Genomic DNA, 22,064 nt, shown 5'->3' with positions numbered 1-22,064 from the left:
TCTGGGATATTTTAAACCAACAGCTATTTCACAGGAAATACGATGATTAGGTTAGTGAATGGGATCTTTTTGAGATAATAGAACTTATTTCACTACAGATATGGGAAATGGACACTTTAAGGTCAATAATATTGCACTGCTTGTCTAGTCACTTAGCACCAAAAATCTTATTCCCAATTTTGAGTTTATTTAAAAGGGAATGAGACTTTGGCATTGGGAGAGAAGTTAATAGATGGTTTTAAACATAGTCCCCTTTTTGCTTTGAATAGAATTCTACCTCACATGCAAAGTCTGGCAGGATTGGTTTATTATAAAATGAAACAAAGGGGTAGTCTCCAAAGTGATTGTATTTGAAAGAAGAAAAGAGAAAAAATAGGTTTTAGAATAATGTATCATACCATGCATTTTATTGCTTTCTATGAATTCATCATTGGCTTTGTCTACTTTCTCAGGGTGGTCAGAGTATGTTTTGATGTTGTCATCTAAGTACCAAGATTCATTCTCATCAAAAACAAGAAACAGAAGGGAAAATTCCGGTTTCTTTATGGGATTGAATACTTTCAAGTAAGATTTCCGACAAACAATCAGTGGACCAATTAATCCACTGTAGAGATCCTGAAAACAAGCAAAAACTTAGTCATCATTGTGATACGGGTCAGGATTTCAGAGAACTGGGACCTAACCATCCATGACCTCAGGAATTTTGGAGGGACTGGTTTAGGTAGCAGACTTTACTCAGTGTGGTTCTGTCAAGCCAGTAACTTTCCACTTGAAGTAGTTAAATTGGAACAATGGTGAGTAGTAGGTAAGTTGTGTGGTGATGCTGAAGTAACAAATGTGTGCAGAAGCCAAATATTGGCTCAGCTAATGAGCAGCAGTTGAGAAGAACTGCAAACAAACAGTGCTGGTTTGCCTATTCCATAAGCCGGGTGCTGTGCCTGTCACTAAAAATCCAGAGATGAATGAAACAAAGCCCTTGCCCTCCAGGAACTCAGTCTAGTAGGACAGAGGATTAGAAGAAATGAACCGCTTGCAACAATGGCGGTACGTCAAGTGCTAATGAACACAAGGAGAAGACCACGATGGACTTAAATCTACGAGGAGTTTGATTTGGCTTGGCATCAGTAATGGCAGATTAGACCTTGAAGGGCCTTTGAGCTGTATTGTATTTAGGAATTTTTAGATTTTGTCTTGTGAGTCTTAAGTAGCCATTGAAAAACTGAACATGGAATGGAAGCCTTTCAGACCAGTGATCCTGGTGGTGGAGTGAAGGAAGGCTTGTATGGGGAAGAGACTAGAGACTAGGAGGCCGGGCAGTAGTTAAGGGAAATTACTAGCATCTGATCTGTGGAGATAAAAGGAATGGACTGAGCTCTGTGTAGATGGGTGAATCACCTGGGTGAGCCAGGGGTAAGAATTAGGTATTTTATATCCAGGGTTCTAGCTTGAACAAATGAATAGGTTTGGTACTTGTGCTATTTACTGCAATTGGGAATACAGGAGGAAGTGGAGGAAGATCTCAGTTTCTGTTATAGAGTTGCTGGGTTTCCATGCCTGTGGGACAAGCTGGTAAGAGATGTTCTTCAGTAGGTGGATATATAGACAGGTCTGGAACTCAGAAGGGAGAATTGGACTAGAGACTGAATTCTACAAGAGTCTTGGTACATGTTCTGATTTATAGTCGTTGAGTGCTTTTTGACACTGAAACATTTTAATCAACCAGCAGGCTTTGCTGTGCTGTGATTGACTGCTGAGGTCACCATTTTTATTAGCATTTAATAATAGAGATCTGAAATCATGTACCTCAGTTCTTCGATATCAAAAAGGAAATTAAATACTGTATTGATTAATATTTAATTCTGTGGCACCCATAATCAGCAGTCATAGAGTTGATACATTTAAAACTGTCTCTTTAAACAACCCCCCACACCAAAAAAAAAAAAAAAAAAAAAAAAGAAAAAGAAAAAGAAAAGAAACCAAAGTGAATTGCAGAGCATCTTACTTTCCTGTGATTTTAACATAGAATTGGACCACAGGAAAACTCTAACCTCACCTTCCTTCAATTGTGTGTCTATTTTGGGAATTTGCACCAAACAAATTATTTAAAGTTTACCTTAACCCGATCCACAGTTGAATAGTAAGCCCATGGAATACAAGCAGAATCACCTATTCCAGCTCCAGATCTTTCTGGGATTTTCCATATGTAAGTGCGAATTTCACCTAAATTAATCAAGTGTTAATAGATCTGGTTATATTTGGTATGATTTGATATATGTATATCAAATTGGTGTCAAAGCCTTGATAACCAATGACTCAGAAACTTAAAATGTCAAAGTAATTAGTTTTAAAAAGCAGTGGTACTCAAGGTCATTTTCAAGAATTTAGTTTTAAGATCAACAATAAGACACACTTTTGTATCTTCTTTGTCAATTATGAATTAACTAGCTATGCCACACAGGTCACATCACAAAGCCAGAAGGTGGCAATTCCAGTATCACAATTCAAAGAAATTTTGCAACAGATCTTTTCTGAGTTTGAAGTCTGTTTCTCTAATAAACTTTTTTCTTTTCAGGTCTCAAGTGATTTTCCCCCAGTGCCAACCATCTTCTCCATATCTGTGTATCTGGACTATCCTGCGTAATTCCTTAAACTTCCCTGTGGTCTTCCTTTTCTCCTTTTTCACCATTACCCTCTGTGATTTCACGGTTCCTGGCAAGGAGCCATTAGACGTCTTAATCACTGACCTGTCACAATGACCTCTCTTGCCTGTCCCATTCTGTCATACCATATACTGTTCCGTCATAACTCTGTCACATTTAGGACACGACCACATCCTGGACCTCACACTTGGAAGGTGAACAGTTGCTCCACCCTCCTCTCTTGCCAAGGTCTTTACCTCCTTCCATTTGCTCTGAGTTCCTCTCCAGCCTGATCTTTGCTGCCAGTCACCTCAGGGCTCGCTGTACAACTGCTCACAAGAACCACGGTCACTCTCCAATCCCGTTATGCAGACCTCACCATTACATATTCATGCTATCAGAGTTTCATTAGCTGGAATATGACAAATGTTTACTAGGGAATCAAGCAGGACATGAGGGATCATCTCAGAGGACATGCTAGACTTTTTCCTTTGTCCTCAAGTCCTCTATCTTACCTGCCCCTATGTCCTCAACCTTTTTCGTAAGCAGAACATTTCAATGGGAATGTAAAGCATAGATTCATCATCTGAACTTACTGCCTCTTCGTCTAGACTCTTAGTTTCCGAAGCCAAAAAAATAGCATTTTATTCTTTTTTCCATTCCCTGCCCTAAACTACTCTGCTATCAGTGGTCGATGCCCAGAACCTTGGGCTTGTCCTTGACTCCTCCTTCCCTAACATTCTCTAATGCCCAATCTCTCAGCAGATCCTTTAAGCACCACCTTTAAAATAGAACCAGAGTATGACAACTCCCCACTTCAGCTGCTTCCACCCCAGTCCAAGTCTTACTAGTTTTTTACCCAGAGTATCGGGGTAGTCCCCTAACTGATCCTTGATTCTGCCCTTGTCCCCTACAGTCATTCACACACCAGACAGTACAGTCCTTTAAAAAGTGTTCATTGGATCATCACTCTCCAGCTCAGACGCTCATACGGGATTTTAGAATAAAAGATAAGGTTGTCACCATGGCCTCTAAGGTCCCCCAACTCCTGTAGCTTCTGGCTCCCTGCGCTCCCTGGATCTCATCTTCTCACACCCTGCCCCTGTTTGCTCTGCTCTGGCCTCTGGCCTCTGGCCTCCATGCCATTCCTCAGACACACCAAGTCCACTTCCATCTCGAGACCTAGAATGCTCTCCCTCTATAACCCCCTGTGGCTCATTACTTATCATTTAGGTGTCTTCACCCATGGCACCTCCTCAGAGAAGCCCTCCAGACCAGCCCCCACTACCTAAAATAACACCCTTGTTACTTACTCTCGCTCATCTGCCTTAATCTTTTTCATTGCACTTTTACAACTTGATACTATCTCTCTATTTATTTACTATTTATCTCAGACGAATATGAAAGTCACGTGGGCAGGGCTTTTTATTTCTATTCCCCTAAATTGACAAGACCAACTCTATAGAGCAATGTATTTTTTTTTTCACTTGATACGTTTGGGAACTGCTAAATTACTGAGAAATTAGTCCTTTACTAGAAGCCAACTTTCCAACTAATTGGAGAAAAATACAGTTTTTATTAAAGAAAATACACACCTGTGTATTTAACCTATTTCAGTTTTTACTCTATTAATTAAAGAAACATTTATGGAGCGCCTAGTACATGCCAGATACTGGACTAGATTCAGGGGCCTTAGAATTCTGAGTGGCAGCCTCTGCCCTTAGGGTGCTGTCTTTGGATACAGTCATGGAAACGTTTAGCCACACGGTAAATTTATCTGGGATGTGTTCTAGCTGAGCCTGGGGTGATCATCTTTGCTGACTCAACCTTAAGTATGTAGAGGTGTCCAGGACCATGAGGTATTTTCCTTACAGTTCTATGGATTGTTTTTTTTTTTGGTACGTGCATGTAGGCATACATCACACAGACACAACTCCCTTTGGGCCCTCTTAACCACCTCCTTCTTCACTTCCTCAAGGTGCACTCATTTGGATAACAGTTGTTTGTAAAAAGGCTGTAGACTCTATTAGGACGTATCCCTCCCGCCGCCGTGCATACCTGGTGAGGTTGGAGTAACTGTAGAACTCTCCGTTTTCACCCCATGGGCATGTATTGAGTAGGGCCTTGTGGCCATGTTTTTAAAGATAATATTGACTTTGTCTCCAACATCTGCGTGAAGCTGAGGACCTGGCAAAAATGAAAAGGAAGACTGACTTATCTACCTGTCGGATTGGAAACTCTAACTCAGTAATAAAAGCAAAGATCAGGTGATTTTTTTTTATTGTTAAGGGGGTTGTCCCCCACCCCCAGGCTTCATGCTGTAAATCATTCTCGGATTAATACCTGGTCCCAAAGGATTCAGGATAAAAACACTAGTTATAGCTGTCTCTAAAGATGGAGACCATGGGTTCGTTTCTTATCAAGAGTCCTAGTGGAGGATTTGGCCTGAACGCTCCCTGCAGGACAGTGGCCTCATCATAGTACATCAGCTGTGCCCCTACCCTGGCCAGGACTCATTTCTCAACATCTGGACTTCCAGAGCTTCCTGTGAATTAAGGACAGTTTGAAAGGATGGGTGAGGCTACCCCTCCCATTTCTACCCTCTAGCCAATCTTAGCTTGTCTCCTGCCTGAGGGAGTTTCTAGGACCCAGCCCCAAGAATTTGGTTAGTGTAGAAACACAGTGGGGTTGGGAGTGGCTTCCTTGGCACTTGACTGCGTTCAAGGAAACTCCCAAGACCGCTGTTGGTGGAATTCTTAGACATTCTGTCTTAAAGTGATCCCTGAAAAATCGAAGGCAACTTTTCCCCAAAACTGTTCACTGTGACACTTTTCCCTTTTCCTTATTTCCTTATTTACATGTACATTTCTTGGAGTTAATCATGTACATCTTAGCTTTAAAAGTAAATAGCTATGATTTTGTTTTTTGAAGTTGGGAATAACAATTTGGTTAAGAATTTCAATAGAAAGTAATTTCTAGCACTTTCATCAAAACTACAGGCATCAATTTGATAAGTACCAAATATATACAACTTCATTAGTGTATGGTGTAGAATATATTGTTACTGACAGAAATAAGTAATATTTGATGATGCCGTATTTTTAATAAATATGGCTTCTCATTTGATTGAATGACTGGTATTTTTATTTGAGAATAACTTTAATCTATGAACCACGAAAATTAAACCCGTAGACTACACGTACGTCACTAACCCACATCTGAGGAACCGGAGCTGTGAGAGTACCTAGAATTCCCAGATGTTCCTCTTCTGCTTTCCTCTCCACTGGAACGCTGAACGTGCTGTCAGTGTACTGCCGATACACGACTTTCTTGTACTTGGAGCCTATGTAGTATTCTTCCTTATCTAAAAATGCATTCGGAACACTTGGAAACACACACACACAATTAAGGTTACTATTTGTCTTAAGGAGAGTGGACGTTAAGTTTTAAATTTTGAATAAAAATGTAGTTTTTATTTCATGATGCTAGGTTTTGATATCACTGTCCTATTCCAGCAGGAAAGAATAAGATTTTAACGATAGACAGGGGTGGTAGAGAGCGCACCCAGGTAGGAGCAGAGCCATTGAAGTCCTGGCCCTGACTCTGTTGCCAGCTAAAAAGACCTCCAGCTGGTCATTGCCTGTCAGAGCCTCAGTTTCTTCACCCCTAAAATGGGTTTTTTATGGCTCTAAAATGTTTTGATTCCATATTTCACCCATGAAGTGTTCTCTGGGTACTGCAGTATTTCTGATCTATACGAACCCTTTTATCCAACCGCTCCTTTCACTGAAAGTTTTCATTGACTCCCAATGGCTCCGTATACTTTGGACAATTCTACCCGAATCACTGAAATAACTTTTTACTCCCATTCATCACAAATCATACTCACCATCACAGTCAAACTAACCATATAATCATCAGCTTAGCTAGAGGTTATCAGTCATGTTATGCACCCCAGATCTGAACACATGCCCACCCCGATCTCTCAAATCATATCCATGAAAGTTTAGGGCAAGACATGAGATGATGGAGCGGGGAGTATCTGGCAAAGTATAAAAGGGCTGGAAGTGTCAGGTGAGCTGCTCTGCATGGAATGTTTCTGAAGCTGCAATAACCATCCTTTCCTTACATTTATTCTCACTGAAACCACACTTACATTTCCATGGTGTATACGTCATTGGTGGTTTTGAGCCGTATTTTCCTCTAAGTTCTTAGAGGGCAGAGACCATATCCGCTCTCGGGCCCTCAAGAATTTAAAATATTCTTCTGTACATAATAAGTAGTTTTAAGAACCTAAAATAACCTCTGGACTAATAATGAAATCTTTGGAAGAAAGATAAGCAATAAATGGTTGGTAAAGAAAATTATTGTTTCAGAACTGAATGTAGCCATTCATTTTGCTATAAGTTTGAAAATCAATGACAAGATAAGGGCACACAAGTCAAAAAGAGTCCAATAAAAAAGAAAGTAAGATGAGTGACTGCAGAGAATCAATGAGATAAATGAAGCCTTTCCTGTGAGACAGTCCAGAGAGGCAGAAGTTAATGAGGAAGGGTTCCTAGGAGGCGTTTTGTTACTGTTTTTGTAGCCGTTCATTGGAATTTAATGTAGCTTAATTCTTACTTCTCTGAAAAAGAAAGCTAGAAAAAATTGGGAATCTGAGTCTAGAGCATTACTTCAGTTCTTGTAAATGGTGCAGCTCCTTTTCCCATTCCCTGCTTGGGGAATAATCCCACTCCACCTCCACCGCTGCAATGTAGTAGGTCCTCTTCCCCAGGTAGAGGTATGAACTCTTAGACGGCCGTCGGCACTGGTTCACCGTGTATTTTTGCTTCATGCCGCCTGTGTAGTGATCAGTCGTGAGGCACTCAATATCAAAAGTCCCTGGAATGGTAAATAAGACAGGTTACCTCTTCAGAGTATTTTTCCCCATCTTCCCCCATCAGTCATCAGCCCTTTCTTCTGCTCTATTTTCATAGTACTTATAATCAACTGATATATATGTGTTAATATACTTGCTTGTTGTCTGTCTCCCTGCATTTGAATTTCAGCTCCATGGTAGGGAAGGCATAGCTCAGTGTACAGCGTGTAGCTTAGCATGCACAAGGTCCTGGGTTCATTCTCCAGTCGCTCCATTAAAATAAATATATAAACAAACAAATCTGATACCTCCTCCCAAATATTAAAAAAAAAATAGAATTTCACCTCCACAAAAGCAGACACTTCATCTCTTTTGTTCACTTTTCTGTATTTACATTTGTCTAATGAATAAGGGAAAAAGGGACACTGGACCTGTCTTGCGTTTCAGTGACACATAATGAACCAAATAAAGCCTGAAGAAAGTTAGCATATTTTCATGTTTTGGTTAAAATCCTTTTTGGTTTTAATTTGTTTTACTCATTCAGAACCAGTCCTGCAGGGGTCTCTGAACTGGCCTGGCTATAGTTCTAGTACAGAATATTCAATAGTAAGCAACCAATAAGTCCACACTACATCTAGGCTGCAGAGACATGACAAAAAGTTCAGACGCAGAGCCTTTACGGGAATCGTTCCCTTTCTAATCTGATTTGCCAGCTGTGTGTAAAGGATCCTAATTTAAAAGGAGACCGTTTTGAGGGTCCTGCTATGTGGAAATGGGAAAAACGTCAGTCCACTCTTGTCACTCCGTCCCCTCCTCCCAACAGACAGGAACTGGACGCGTCCAGCATGTACATAGCTGACAGCAAGGAAGGAAGGATACTGAGAGGCTTGGGGAAGGATGATCTTATCATCCAACACAGAATTTTAAGCCAAAACCACACAAATCGATCCAACAGAGAAGTGTCTTGATTTTAAAGGAATACACCTTCAGTGTCAGGCTGCATGAGGAGTGTAAGGCTCGTTTGAGGGAAGAGGTTGGCTGTGTCTCTCCTCCCGTCTCTTGACAGGTAAGTGTTTCCTGAAAAGTAGATCCCGTGTACATCGGCCTCATTTCCAGCACTGAATAAATACCACACGACTGAATCTCCTTGGCACATATTGAGACCAGGCTGATTCCCGTACATGAATCCATTCATGGCTGTAAAAGTTGGGAAATTATATTTTTAAAGTGGTTTATCTTACGTTCTACTTCATGACGGCCTCCCCTACTCTCCAGAGCCAGCTAGATTTATTTAATTTTTAAAAGATCCATTCAGGCCTGCCCACCCCTTTATGTATCAAGAGTGTCTCTGCAACTCCTTGCTGTCCCCAGCCCTTCCAGAGCCGGCCCTGGCTAAAGGGCATGGAGCTGTATGCAGGCTCCTTGTTCTGTGCCCTGCACAACAAGCCACTTCTCAGTTCTCTCAAAGGTCCTATTTGTGAGCATCCAAATGGATGAATAATAACAGCTCTTCCTGGGCACTGCAGACTGGGAATGTGTTCATTGCCCTAGATGGAAAATTCTCTGATTCATCTTGAATCACAAAGCAGAGTATATGTAGGAAGCTTTCTTTCTCTCACTGCTATTTCTAATAGATGATATTCATGACTCCTCCAAAATGCAAAAATGTAAAATCAAAAGGAATATTTAAAAAATTGTGGGTAATGTGACCAGTATGGATCCAATTAAAAAACATCAGTTTGTAGGGGAGGATATAGCTCAGTGGTAGAGTGTGCGCTTAGCATGCACGAGGTCCTGGGTTCCCTCCATTAAAATAAATAAATAATAAAACAAACCTAATTACCGCTGCTCCCCCCAAATCAGTTTGTAGTACAACTTTACTTTTTTTCCCCTTCTGGCCACAAAGATCTTCCCATGCTGTTCATTAGTGGTGTAAGCATTTTGAACAATTAGCTCACTGTCTCTGAATTCTAACTGCATTTTAGAATTACACTGGGAGCTCAAAAGCAAATCCAATGCTAAGTTTGAATTAAATATAAAAATCTCCAGAGGTTGTCCTGAACACTTAAAAAACAGTTTAAATAGTTTTTAAAAACTCCCAGGGGGTTCTTATATGTAGTCAAGGGAGAGGCTCATTGAAGTTCATTGAGAGCAGAGGCCATAAAAGGAGCCTGTCATTATTAAGCCGCAGATGAAAAAAGCATCTAAACCAGTAGCTCTCAAAATTTAAACATAAATCAGAATAATCTGGAGGATTTGCTGCACAAAGATTTCTAGCCCCACACCCAAAGTTTCTGATTCAGTAGGTCAGAGCTGGGGGCCCAAGAACATGCATTTCTAACAAGTCCCTGGTGATGCTGGGTGTGCTGATCCAGGGACCACATTTTAAAGACCATGTATCTAACTGTATTTTTTATTTTGAATTAAGTGAAGTGAGGATTTAATTGACTGATGCATTAAGCAGTCAACAATATTACCCTCAGACCACTGTTATATTTAATCATTTATTGAAAATTAACCAATCAGCAAAGCTATTAGTATTTTGGTTTAATTAAAAGCATTCCAGGCACAGTATGGAAATTACTTGATACAGGTGGACGATGCAATACTTACAGTGCATCTTATTTGACTCCTGAAAGTCTTCATTTTCCTTATCCACCTTATCAGGTTCTGTTGTAAACATTCTAATATTCTCATCCAGGAGTAAACTCTCATTCTCATCAAACACTGTGGGAAACAAATAGAACTCCTTGTCTACATCTTTCTGTAAATCAAAACAAGAAAAACGAGGTGAAGACAGAATAAGTAAAGCAGAAAGACTTCCATCTACACAATACTAGTTATGCACCAACATGCTAAAGGAAGGATAAGAGCTGAAGTTCCCATTCCTCTTTGTAAATGAAGCTCACAACACACTCCTATCCACCACCAGAATTTTGATTGATATCTATGTAGTGCATTTCTGGTTCAACAGGATAATTGAAGCCTCTCTCTGCATATAAAAGTTCTGATTCTCCTCTCCCTACCTCTCTGCCAGCTGTGCCCATACAACTTGAACTCACCAAAAAAAAATTTGTTAAAATTGGGGGGTGGGGATATATGTGCTTGTGATAGAAATCAGGAAGGTGCCATCCACAGTTATAACAGCTGAGAACTCGTATAAGGGAGAACAGGAAGAAACAGACACATCTTAAATGAAGAAATAGCCTGCAAGTAAGTTGGAACAAGAATTCACACACTCCCCAGACATCTGGACATTCTCACTTCCTCTCCCCCATCCCAGGTGAAAAATAAGGAAGCAGAAATGCTATCTGGTCTATGGAATAATTGAGTAGTTCACAAGAAGGCAGTTGGTCTAAGAAATCAAAGCATATGAGTCCCTGAGAGCAAATTGCTCCCTCAAAGAAAAGAAAACTTGAATGATTACTGCATGTCTTTTTCCTGAGATCATTTTTTTCAGATGAAAAGCATGATTAATCAAATTTTAAAAATCCAACCAAAGCAGAAACCTGAAGGTTAGATCCTGCAGAAAACTGAATCAGCGATGGAGATGGTCTTAAGAAAGCTCCCATAAGTCAGAAGAAAAGATTCAAAGATGAAAAATATACACATAGTAATAAGTTTAGAGAGAAGTTATAAAAGGGGGAGACATAATGATGATAGTGGAAGTGTTCACTGCCATAAAGGGAAAAGACTATTCAGAATCAAAAGCTTCACTGAAAATGAGGCAAAATTAGTAATATAGACCTATACCTAAAAATGTTCTGGGAAAAATTTTGGATTTCAGAGATAGACAAATTTCTACAATAATCCTTTTTAAAAGTTATCATGAACATTGGACTCCTCTGGTACAGTAAGTGTCAGAGGAAGATAGAATTAAGTGCCAATTACATTTCTGAGGGGAAAAGATTATGATAGAAAAATTTTATACCAGGCAAAGCACAACAAAGTCACATTTTCAGATGTTTAAGGATTCCAGCAGGGAACTGCTACCATCACTTATATACTGACCTATAGAAATGGTCAATGAAAAGATTACAGGTCACATTTCCTGATTATCATGCAATAAAACTAAAAATTACTAATAAAAAGTTAAACAAATAAAAAAGTCATATTTGGTCCAAATAACTCTTATATCAAAGAAGAAATAAAAATGAATTTCTAAGCATTGAGTAAATAATGTTCAGGAGAATACTACATGTCATGTACAACATAAATTAAACAAATTAAACATAAAAATTCAGACTCTGAACTGTTTAGTTTAAGCAAAGCTGAATAAAAAGAGATGTAAATATCTGAAAATTTTAGAAAACTAAAATGAAGAAAGAGGGAGTTAATAAAGACAAAAGCAGAAATAAATAAATTAGAACACTGAAAAGCTAAACCTAAAAATGTATTCTTTGAAAAGACCAATGAAATATGCAAAACTCTGGCAAATCTAATAAAAAAAAATTGAGACCCTGAGTTAGGAATGAGAAAGGACTACAACTGCATAAGTGGGGGAGGAAAAAATTAAGACCATTATGGACAATAATTGTGGTCAGTTGACTTAGGAGGCAACTGAATAGACCAATTCATGGGTGAAATAAAGAGAGTGATTAAAACATAAACAACAAAACTACTTCTTTTTAAAAGTTACAAGCTCAGAGTAGTTTATAGGCAAGTTCTTTTAAATCTCTAAGGAGCAGATGGTTCCTATCCATTTAAACTGTTTCAAAGTATTAAAACCATGGAAAGCTTTCCAATTTATTTAATGAAGATAGTACAACTATGATATAATACCCGAAAAAGCACACAGAATCTAAATTAATCACAGCTTAGATGAAAAATTCTAAGTAAAACATCAAATTCAACACAGAAAGATATCAAAAAAACCCCACCATGCTCAAAGTAATGTTTCTCCCCTAGAAACCCAAGGATGGTTCAACCCTAGGGAATGCTTAATGTAGTTGGTCACACTTATCGGTTGAAGGAGAAAAGATATGTAATAATTTCAAGGAAATCTAAAAATGACTTTTTAGAAAATTTGGCATTCTGGCACTAGCTGTTCCTTTTGCTTTTCCCTCAGATCTTTGCAAGGATATCTCTTTAATAGCTAGATCTCACCTCAAATAATACTTCCACCTTACCTAAACTATAATTTTAGTTCACTATCACATTACCCTATTTTGTTTTTGTAAAGCACTTGTCACTTTCTAAGGTTATCTATTTTTATTTTTTGTGTTTGCTTTTCTCCTCTCCTTTCTACACCGTCACTCCCATTACCCTTTCCTCTCTGCTACACCACACCCTAGAATAGAAATTCTATTAGAGTAGGTCTTACCAATGAATTCTATGCCTAGCACAGTATTTTTTCTGGAGCAGCTCAGTGATTTTAAACCGAAAAACAGTCTCTGTAAACCAGAAATAGAATTAAAAATAAGAACTAATAACCAATGTCATACTTAGTGGTAAATTAATAGATATTTTCATTAAGATCAGACACTAATCAGACTATTCTAGCCAATCTGAAGCCGCATGGCTAGTAAGTGAAAAAGCCAGGATGAGGACTTTTGTTTTTCCAAGATGAGGACTTTTAATGCATCCCATAGACCTTCCTGTGTTGTGACTCCTTCATTTGCAAAATGAAGGTAATAAAATATGTGGAAGATAAAACTCACATTTTAAATCTCAACTCGCTGGGTATCAGTTCCTCTTCTGTAAAAACAGAGCTAACAATGCTTAGCCCCTTGGGTTGCTGTGAAGGTTAAATGAAGTAAAATGTATGAAATGCCTAAAAATTCAATAAACCTTAGTCTCCTCTTATTCCTTTCCCAGGTAAGCACAAAAATCAAAGAATGGAATCCAAAGGTAGAAAATCATTTTTTTTCAGTTACGTATTTACAGGTTTTAAATGATGGCATTACCATTTACAATAGTTAAATAAAAATAAAATACCTAAGCATAAACTTAACAAAAAAAAAATCAAAAACCTATAAAAGGAACTATAAAATACTCCTGAACAAGTGGAAAGACATTTTTTTTTTTTAAGGATTTGATCTGTTTCTCTCCTGCTTTATTAAGACCTTGCTTTGTTTTAGAGAGCCTATGACCAGTTGCCAATTTGTTTCTAAGACACAGAGTTTGCTTATATTTTCTCGGGTCAGGAGTCTCTCTACTTAATTAGCCTGGAAAAACATATGTTCTTGTGTAGTGTCACTCAACTTTATAATAATGTCTGTTTTTCCTAAGTTAATTTGTATATTTGAGACAATCTCAATAAAACACTATCAAGATTTTTTTTCTGGAGCCAGGTAAGTTTTCACAAGGTTCATTAGAAAGAATAAGTAAATGAAAATGGCCATTAAAATGATGAAAAATAAGTGCATTGAGGTATGGCTACAAGTCATTTAAACACATTATAAAGGCTCTATAATTATAATAGTATAGTATTGGTGCATGAATAGATACAAACCAATGGAATAGAATAGAAAATCAAGAATTGGACTTAATTGGAAATGGAAAAATATCCTATGCTCTTGAATTGGAAGGATTAATATTGTTAAAATGGTCATACTACTCAAAGCAATCTACAGATTTAATGCAATCCCTATCAAATTATCCAGGACATTTATTCACAGAACTAAAATAGATAATCCTAAAATTTATATGGAATCACAAAAGACCTAGAATTGCCAAAGCAATACTGCAGAAAAAGAAGGAAGCTGGAGGCATACCCCTCCCAGACTTCAGACAATACTACAAAGCTGCAGCAATTCAAACAGTGTGATACTGGCACAAAAACATACATATGGATCAATGGAACAAAATAGAGTGCCCAGAAATAAACCTACACACCTACAGTCTATTAATCTTCGACAAGAATGTCAAGAATATACAATAGAGAAAACACAGTTTCTTCAGCAAATGGTGTTGGGAAAGCTGGACAGCTGCATGTAAATCAGTGAAGTTAGAGCACTCCCTCACACCATACACAAAAATAAGCTAAAAATGGCTTAAAGACTTAAACATAAGAAAGGACATCACAAATCTCCTAGAAGAGAACATAGGCAAAGTATTCTCTGACATAAACTGTAGGAATGTTTTCCTAGGTCAGTCTACCAAGACAATGGAAATAAAAGCAAAAATGAACAAATGGGACCTAATTAAACTTACAAGCTTTTGCACAGCAAAGGAAACCAAAAACAAAACATAAAGACAACCTACTGACTAGGTGAAACTATTTGCAAACAATGAGACCAACAAGGACTTAACTTCTAGAATATACAAAATATACAACTCATACAACCCAACAACAACAACAAAAAAAACCAAATAACCTAATCCAAAAATGGGCAGAAGACCTAAACAGATATTTCTCCAATGAAGACATACAGATGGACAGGTGAAAAGATGCTCAATATGGCTAATTATTAGAGAAATGCAAATCAGAACTACCGTGGAGTATCACCTCACACCAGTCAGAATGGCCATCATTAAAAAGTCCACAAACAACAAATTCTGGAGAGGGTGTGGAGAAAAGGGAACACTCTTACACTGTTGGTGGGAATATAAAATGGAAAACAATGTGGAAATTCCTTAAAAAACTAAAAATAGAGTCACCATATGATCCAGCAATCCCTCTCCTGGGCATATATCTGGAGAAAACTCTGATTTGAAAAGATAAATGCACCCCAATATTCATACCAGCACTATTTACGATTGACATTGAAGCAACCTAAATGCCCATTGACAGATAAATGGATAAAGCAGTTGTGGTATATATAGACAATGGAATACCACTCAGCCATAAAAAAGAATGAAATAGTGCCATTTGAAGCAACATGGATGGACCTAGAGATTATTATATTAAGGAAAGTAAGTCAGACAGATAAAGGACAAGTATCATATGATATCACTTACATGTGGCATCTAAAAAAATGATACAAATGAACTTACTTACAAAACAGAAACAGACTCACAGACATAGGAAACAAACTTACGGTTATGAAAGAGGAAAGGGCAGGGAAGGGATAAATTAGGAGCTTGGGATTAACGTATACACACTACTATATATAAAATTGATAAACAACAGGGACCTACTGCATAGCACAGAGAACTATATTCAATATTTTGTAATAACCTATAATAGAACCTCTAATGGAAATACATATATATGGACAGATAGATAGATAGATAGATAGATAACTGAATCACTTTGCTGTACACATGAAACTAACACAACATTGTACATCAACTATACTTGAATAAAAAAAGACAATTGGGGAATGTGAACATTGATTGGACATTTGATGATATTAAGGAATTAAGATGATGCTTTTAAGGTGTGATGATTGTATTGAATGCATTTTTAAAGGAATCCTTTTCTTTTGAAATTCACATTAAAATATTTATTTTAGAGATAAAAACAATGATAGGGTAGATATTTCTATTTCTAGATCATAGGGTCATTTTCTTATTTCTAAAAAATATTTTAAGCAATATTTTTTTCCTCAGTGAATGTTGAATTACATCATTAATAGATGGTTTTTTAAAATGTGTGTGTTGAGGTCTAATAGTATCATGAGAGACTGGATTTCAAGGAAAATCTTGTTTCCAACTCATCTTGGAATAATCATGTTACCCAGAGAATCTCTGCATGATACAGATATAAGTTTAAGAAAAAATTATAGTAAACATTATGTAAGGAACTCTTACTGCCTCAAAATCTAGAATTTACCTTATAATAATGATATTCAAAGGGATTGGAAAATTATTTTAATTTTCCTGATTGGACTTACCTGTTTCCCATTTGGAAGTAAACTTCCTTTCCTGCATATTTTCATTGGCCCGATCAGCCCAGTAAATATATCTTTGGTGGGATCCACAGCAGAATAGTACATCTTAGCTAGACAGACAGGATCTTTGTAAGTGGGTCCCACTTCTTCGGGGACAGTCCATTCATAGATGAATGTTTCTTTGGGTGCCACATAGGACGCTGAAGAAGAAGGCACACCTGTAGGAAAGGTCACATTGGAGAGGTGAAGTATGCTTTCTAATGTGGTCATTTGAGCCACGAAGTAGGATTTAGTCTAGGATAACCCTCTTCTGTGTTCCTTACTATGAGTTAGAATGGAATCCTACTTGTGCTCCAATACCAGGTTACATATGGGTACGATTTCCTCCAGGAAGTCTCCTCTAAACCACTGTCTGAGATGGGTGCCTGCTACAATCTGAATGTTATGTTTCCTCCAAATTCACATATTGGAATCCTAATGCCCAATATGATGGTGTTGGAGGTGGAAACTTTGGGAGGTGATTAGGTCATGAGAGTGGAGCCCTTCTGAATGGGATTAGTGCCCTGACAAAATGACCCCACAGAACTCCCAGCCCCTTCCTCCATGTGAGGATACTAGAAGTCTGAGACCCAGAAGAGGGTCTTTATTGGTCAGCTTAGACATACATAAATATCTAAATACTTCTATATAATGGAATATTTTGTATCATTAAAATTACATTTATAAAATGTTTATGATGCAAAGAAACCAAACTGGGTACAAAACTGTAGTAACTATATTTATATATTATGATCTCAAACACATGTAAAATATATATTACTATGTACACAGATGAAAGATTGGAGGAATTATATAGAAATAAAATAGTGGTTGTTTATGGAACTATGGATAATATTTTTGGCTCTACCTTTTAATATTTTTCAAATATTCTAAAATGTGCATCTAATCTTATAATTGCAAGAAGGAACAATCACCCAAATAGAAGTCCAGGAATGAATCACTGATACAATCCAAGTAAGTTACTGCCAGCATTGTCAATAGTCATCCAATTAAGGCAAGACAAAATTCCATAAGCCAATTGGCAATGGTAGGAGAAGAGTTTTATGTGCTTCCTGGCATGATGCCTGAGAATGAGACACGAGCAGTTTCCTCGGGAGTTCCTGCCTTCGGTTTCCGCAGGACTGTTTTCCTGGGGTGACCGGCGCAGTGGGTTATTACACGTGATCGTTTGGTTGCAGTGCTGTACTCACTTCCACTGGAGGAGCTGTAATGTGTGCCCTCGTTGCTCTTGCTGACTCTCACACCAATCGGCTCAATACTGAGGGGATGGGCTCCTTTGTTATGGAAGGTGACTCTGATGGTGTCTTCCACCTCTGCCCAAATGACAGGACCTAGGGATGAAGGAAGAATTACTATCCACTCTGGTAGATAACAGAACACGTAAGCCAATTGTTTTCTTTGGCTTGTCCTCTGGCAAGAACCACTGGAAGCAACATGCTTGTTGTGGCAAGTGGAAAGCTTGGTTTTTAAAAAGCCCATTATCAATTTGACATGGGGAGGCTGGAAGGAGGTGAGAAGGGCTTTTGGATTCAACTTCAGGTTAATGAAATGTGTTATCATTTTTATCCAAGTCAGTTCACAAGCTTTATACATCTATAAAAAATGACCCAGAGTATCTATAATCTCCTAGTTTTCTGTTGGCTAGGTGTGTGTTATTCGTCCCAAGAGTCAAGGCGTTGCTATAAACTTTGACCACCCAAATAGGGTAAGTCAAATTGTCTGGGATGTGAAAAGTAACACTCGTGTGGATTTTCCATCACCAAAATTAATATTATTACTAAATATAGAATAAAACCACAGATATATCATCTATAAGTATTTTACATACTATATAAAATTGTATTTATTAAGAGTGTTCTATGTGCTCTTCTGACTGTTCATGTGTATTAACCCATTTAATCCTTACAATAACTTTATGAGGTAGGTATTTTTATTATTATCATTGTTCCCCTTTTACAGAAAGGGGACAGGCGCAGAAGGTTGAGTACTTTCAAAGGTCACACAGCTAACAGGTGCAGCGCAAGGACAGTCTGAATCCACCCACTCTCTATTCCACCCAAGTGCCTGAGCAAGAACAGGTCTCTGGGCTCTGCCTGACAGCAGCCTGCAGAAGGTTCTAAAACAAACCCAGTCTGTCTCATTAGCAGTCTGGATTTTAGTTCTAAGGGAATGTACCTTTAGCTAAGAGCTGAGGCTAATAGCTTCCTTGTCTATTTAAACATATTCACATAAATACACAATTCCCCTTACCTCTTTAAAGAAAAAAAATCATCATTTGAAGTCAGCATGGCTTTTAATGATGACGATTATATACTGGTAACTTATGTTTGGAAAAGTAATCAGCTGCTGTATTTTACTGATGATTGCTCCTCCATGTCCACAGTTTATGTGGAAATCATGCTGCAGGTTCTGAAGTTTTGCTCTTTCTGAGGCTAGTTGTCACTCAGGGATTGAGTGCATTAGTCATAAAGATTCTGCACAGACTCACCCAGAATGCCAAGATGTTCCTCCTCAGGGCCTCTCTCCTTTTGATTTGTGAAGGAGGCATCTGTATACTCACGATAAACAAGCTTTTTATATGAGCCTCCAATTCTTGTAGAACCACGTTCAAAAAATACTTCTGAAGCACTGCCAAAAGAAAAAGGGTTTAACGCTGGACTTGAAAGCAGAACAGAGGCAGAATGCGAATTGAAGAGAAAAATTCTAACCAGTGCTTAGAGATAATTATTAGCCATGATTTACCAAATACTCAAAGAGAAGCAGAGAGTACTAGGCATTTCATAGAAGGATATTCAGTTGAGGAGTAGAGACTCATGGCATGGAGATTTTACTTTTTCAAGTGAAATGAAAAAATTTCAAGAAGGGCCATGTCAACCCCTGACAGTTAATAAATTGTCCTACAGTAGAATCTTTTAAACAAATTACAAAATGTCCAAAAATACAATAGCTGTTTATTGCATATTAGCACTCAGACGTTTCCATTTATTATCTGAAACTCTAATGACAATGCAACAAAGTTGGTTTTATTCTCCCCATTTTTCAAATGAAGAAATTAAATCTCAGAAAGGCATCTGACTTGCCAAAGCCACCTCATTCATCTCTTCCTCATTTGACAAACGTACTGCAGATCTGCTCTTTTAAAAATTTTTTTTGGGGGGAAAGGGTAACTAGTGTTTGTTTTATTGTTTTATTTATTTAGTTAGTTAGTTATCTATTTATTTATTGAAGTGGAGTTACTGGGGATTGAACCCAGGACCTCATGCCTGCTAAGCACACAGTCTACCAGTGAACTGTACCCTCCCCTTGAACACCTGCTCTTTGCCAGGAACCATGCTATGTGCTGATGGCATAACCATAAACAAGCTGGATCTGTCCCTGTCCACAAGGACTAAAGTCCCATCTGTCCCAGAAGACAGACTACAGACCAATCAATATAATAACATGTAATAAGCACAGGGTGTTAGGGAACATTTCTCCTGGGGTTGGAGGAAGTGGTGGGGAGAAGCCCCACAGGTTTTCCAGAGGAAGTAAGTCTTTAAAACCATCTACAGGAGAAGTGGAGTTTAAAAGATGGAGTACGTGTGGTGGGGAGAATGGGGCAGGTGTTTACAAAGAGGGAACAGCCTGTGGGAAGGCTTAGAGGACAGAGTGAACATGGCATGTTTTACAGAACATGACAGGAGCATAGCATGCAGGGCAGGGCAGAGGGGTGGAGAATAAGACTTGGAGGGAAGAAGGGGGTGGGCAGGAGGACATGGGTAAAGTTTCAGTTCTCCATCTCAGGGCAGTGGGAAAGTGTTGAAACATTTACACATTCAGGATTAGTGTTTTGGGAGGATCCCTCAGGAGGCTGCCTGGAAAGTGTGTTGGAATACATAAGACCATGATAGGGAGACCCATCAGCAGACTGTCTTTAAAATCTCAGTGAGAGGCAGCGATGACTTCAGAGGCATTGGCAAAGAGGATGGAGAGAAGCAAACAACTTTTGGAGATACGTAGGATATAATGGGGCACTATTTGATGAGAAGAGGAGGAGGGAGAGAGTCAAGGGTGGTAGTCAGGTATGGGGCTTGATCAATGGATGAAAGGTGATACCATTCACGGAAATTCAGATTTGTGGGGAAGGCAATGGGTTCAGATTTGGATATATTGATTTGGAGGGACCTCATCCAAGTGGTGTGTCCATTAAAGCAGTTCAAAATCTAAATCTGAAATTTATAAGAGCCTTCTGGACTGGTGATACAGTTCTGGGAGTCATCACATCTGGATGTCAGTGTCACCTGGGACTTAAATCTCTGCTTCAGGAGATACAAACTTGGGCAGAGCCAGATCCAACTACTGACCTGTCATTTGTCATTGAGTAAATTACTTAATTTCTCCAAGTAGATTTGTGGTAAACAAGGCTTCTCTAAAGAGGTGATGTTTGAGCAGAGTCTTGGAACAGGGGTGTGGCATAGTCTCACTGATATTTTTGAAAGCTCACTTTGGCTGTTTTATGAGGAATGCACAGTAAGAAAGGGAGACAGGAAGGAAGAACAACTGGGAGGTTACAGAAGTCATCAGACACATACAAAAGTTACCTTGTATACATCAAAGGACACTATTAAGAGAGTGAAAAGAAAATCTACAAAATAAAGGGAAATATTTGTAAAGTGTATATATCCGATAAGAGATTAATATCCAGAATATAAAAAGAACTCTTATACCTTAAAAACAACAACAAAACCCAAACAATCTAATTTTTTAAATGGGCAAAGGACTTGAACTGACATTTCTCCAAATTGCCAACAAACATCTGAAAAAAATGCTCAATATCACTAATCAACGGGGAAATGCAAATCAAAACCACAATGTGATATCACTTTGTACCCATTAAAATGGCTATTATCAAAAAAAGGGAAAATGAATGTTGATAAGGATGTTTGGAATCCTTGCACATTGCTTGTGGGAACATAAAATGGTGTAGCCGCTATGGAAAACCACATAGTGGCTCCTCAAAAAATTAAAAACAGAATGATATGATCAAGCAACTCCACTCCTAGTTGTATACCCAGAATTGAAAGCAGAGATCTAAACAGATACTTGTACTCCACTGTTCACAGAAGCATTATTCACAACAGCCAAATGGTAGAAACCACTCAAGTGTCCATTAACAAGTAGAGGAATAAATAAAATGTGGTATATGAATACAATGGAATATTATTCAGCCTTAAAGAGGAATGGAATTCTGATACCTTCCACAGCATGGAGGAATCTTGGAAACATTATGCAAAATGAAATAAGCCAGACAAAAAAAGGATAAATATTGCATGACTCCACCTGTTTTAGGTGCCTAGAATAGGCACATACATAGAGATAGAAAGTTGAATATCAGGGAAGGGGAGTTTTTGTTTAAAAGACAAATAATTTCTGCTTGGAATGATGAAAAGCTCTGGAGATGGATAGTGTTGATGATTATATAATCTTGTGAATGTACTTAATGCTGCTGGGTTTTACAACGCTATGTTTTCAGAAATGGAAAGCAAATGAATTGATCTGTCTAATTGTATTCAGTGTTTTCTAGGGATTTTGTTGAGCATTTGATAACTTTTAAATCCATTCTTTTTCATGGACTCAGAAATCCTGTTTCTCAAACTTGGACTCACTACCAAACACCTTAATACATATTTAGCAGTCTAGTTAACTCAATTTCAGGTACCAATTACAATTTTAATTTTTTAAGACTTT

The 22,064-nt window shown here is 38.2% G+C and overlaps 1 protein-coding gene across 6 annotated transcripts in view; it reads right to left on the bottom strand.

Moving 5' to 3' along the window:
- LOC105081265 (ceruloplasmin) overlaps positions 1 to 22,064 on the bottom strand; it is a 53,431-nt gene that overhangs the window by 15,733 nt on the left and 15,634 nt on the right. For 5 of the 6 annotated variants that reach the window (XR_012509046.1, XR_006720248.2, XR_006720247.2 and 2 more), the window contains exons 7-16: positions 18,826 to 18,965; positions 17,528 to 17,668; positions 16,281 to 16,495; positions 10,114 to 10,264; positions 8,485 to 8,697; positions 7,316 to 7,523; positions 5,884 to 6,023; positions 4,698 to 4,826; positions 2,114 to 2,220; positions 399 to 615 (exon numbers count right to left, since the gene is read on the bottom strand). Coding sequence is in view for 3 of the 6 variants with exons in the window: in XM_010970405.3 (XP_010968707.2) it covers positions 399 to 615; positions 2,114 to 2,220; positions 4,698 to 4,826; positions 5,884 to 6,023; positions 7,316 to 7,523; positions 8,485 to 8,697; positions 10,114 to 10,264; positions 16,281 to 16,495; positions 17,528 to 17,668; positions 18,826 to 18,965 (1,661 nt within the window). In the remaining 3 variants the exon portion in view is untranslated. Of the gene's footprint in view, positions 1 to 398; positions 616 to 2,113; positions 2,221 to 2,336; positions 3,052 to 4,697; positions 4,827 to 5,883; positions 6,024 to 7,315; positions 7,524 to 8,484; positions 8,698 to 10,113; positions 10,265 to 16,280; positions 16,496 to 17,527; positions 17,669 to 18,825; positions 18,966 to 22,064 lie in introns of those variants that run through there. The other variant, XM_010970408.3, reaches the window with a different exon arrangement.

This window comes from Camelus bactrianus, chromosome 1 (assembly GCF_048773025.1).
Source record: "Camelus bactrianus isolate YW-2024 breed Bactrian camel chromosome 1, ASM4877302v1, whole genome shotgun sequence".
Lineage (NCBI taxonomy): Eukaryota > Metazoa > Chordata > Mammalia > Artiodactyla > Camelidae > Camelus > Camelus bactrianus.
The sequence above is the reverse complement of the archived record's forward strand: the minus strand, read 5'-3'. Positions and strand labels throughout refer to the sequence as shown.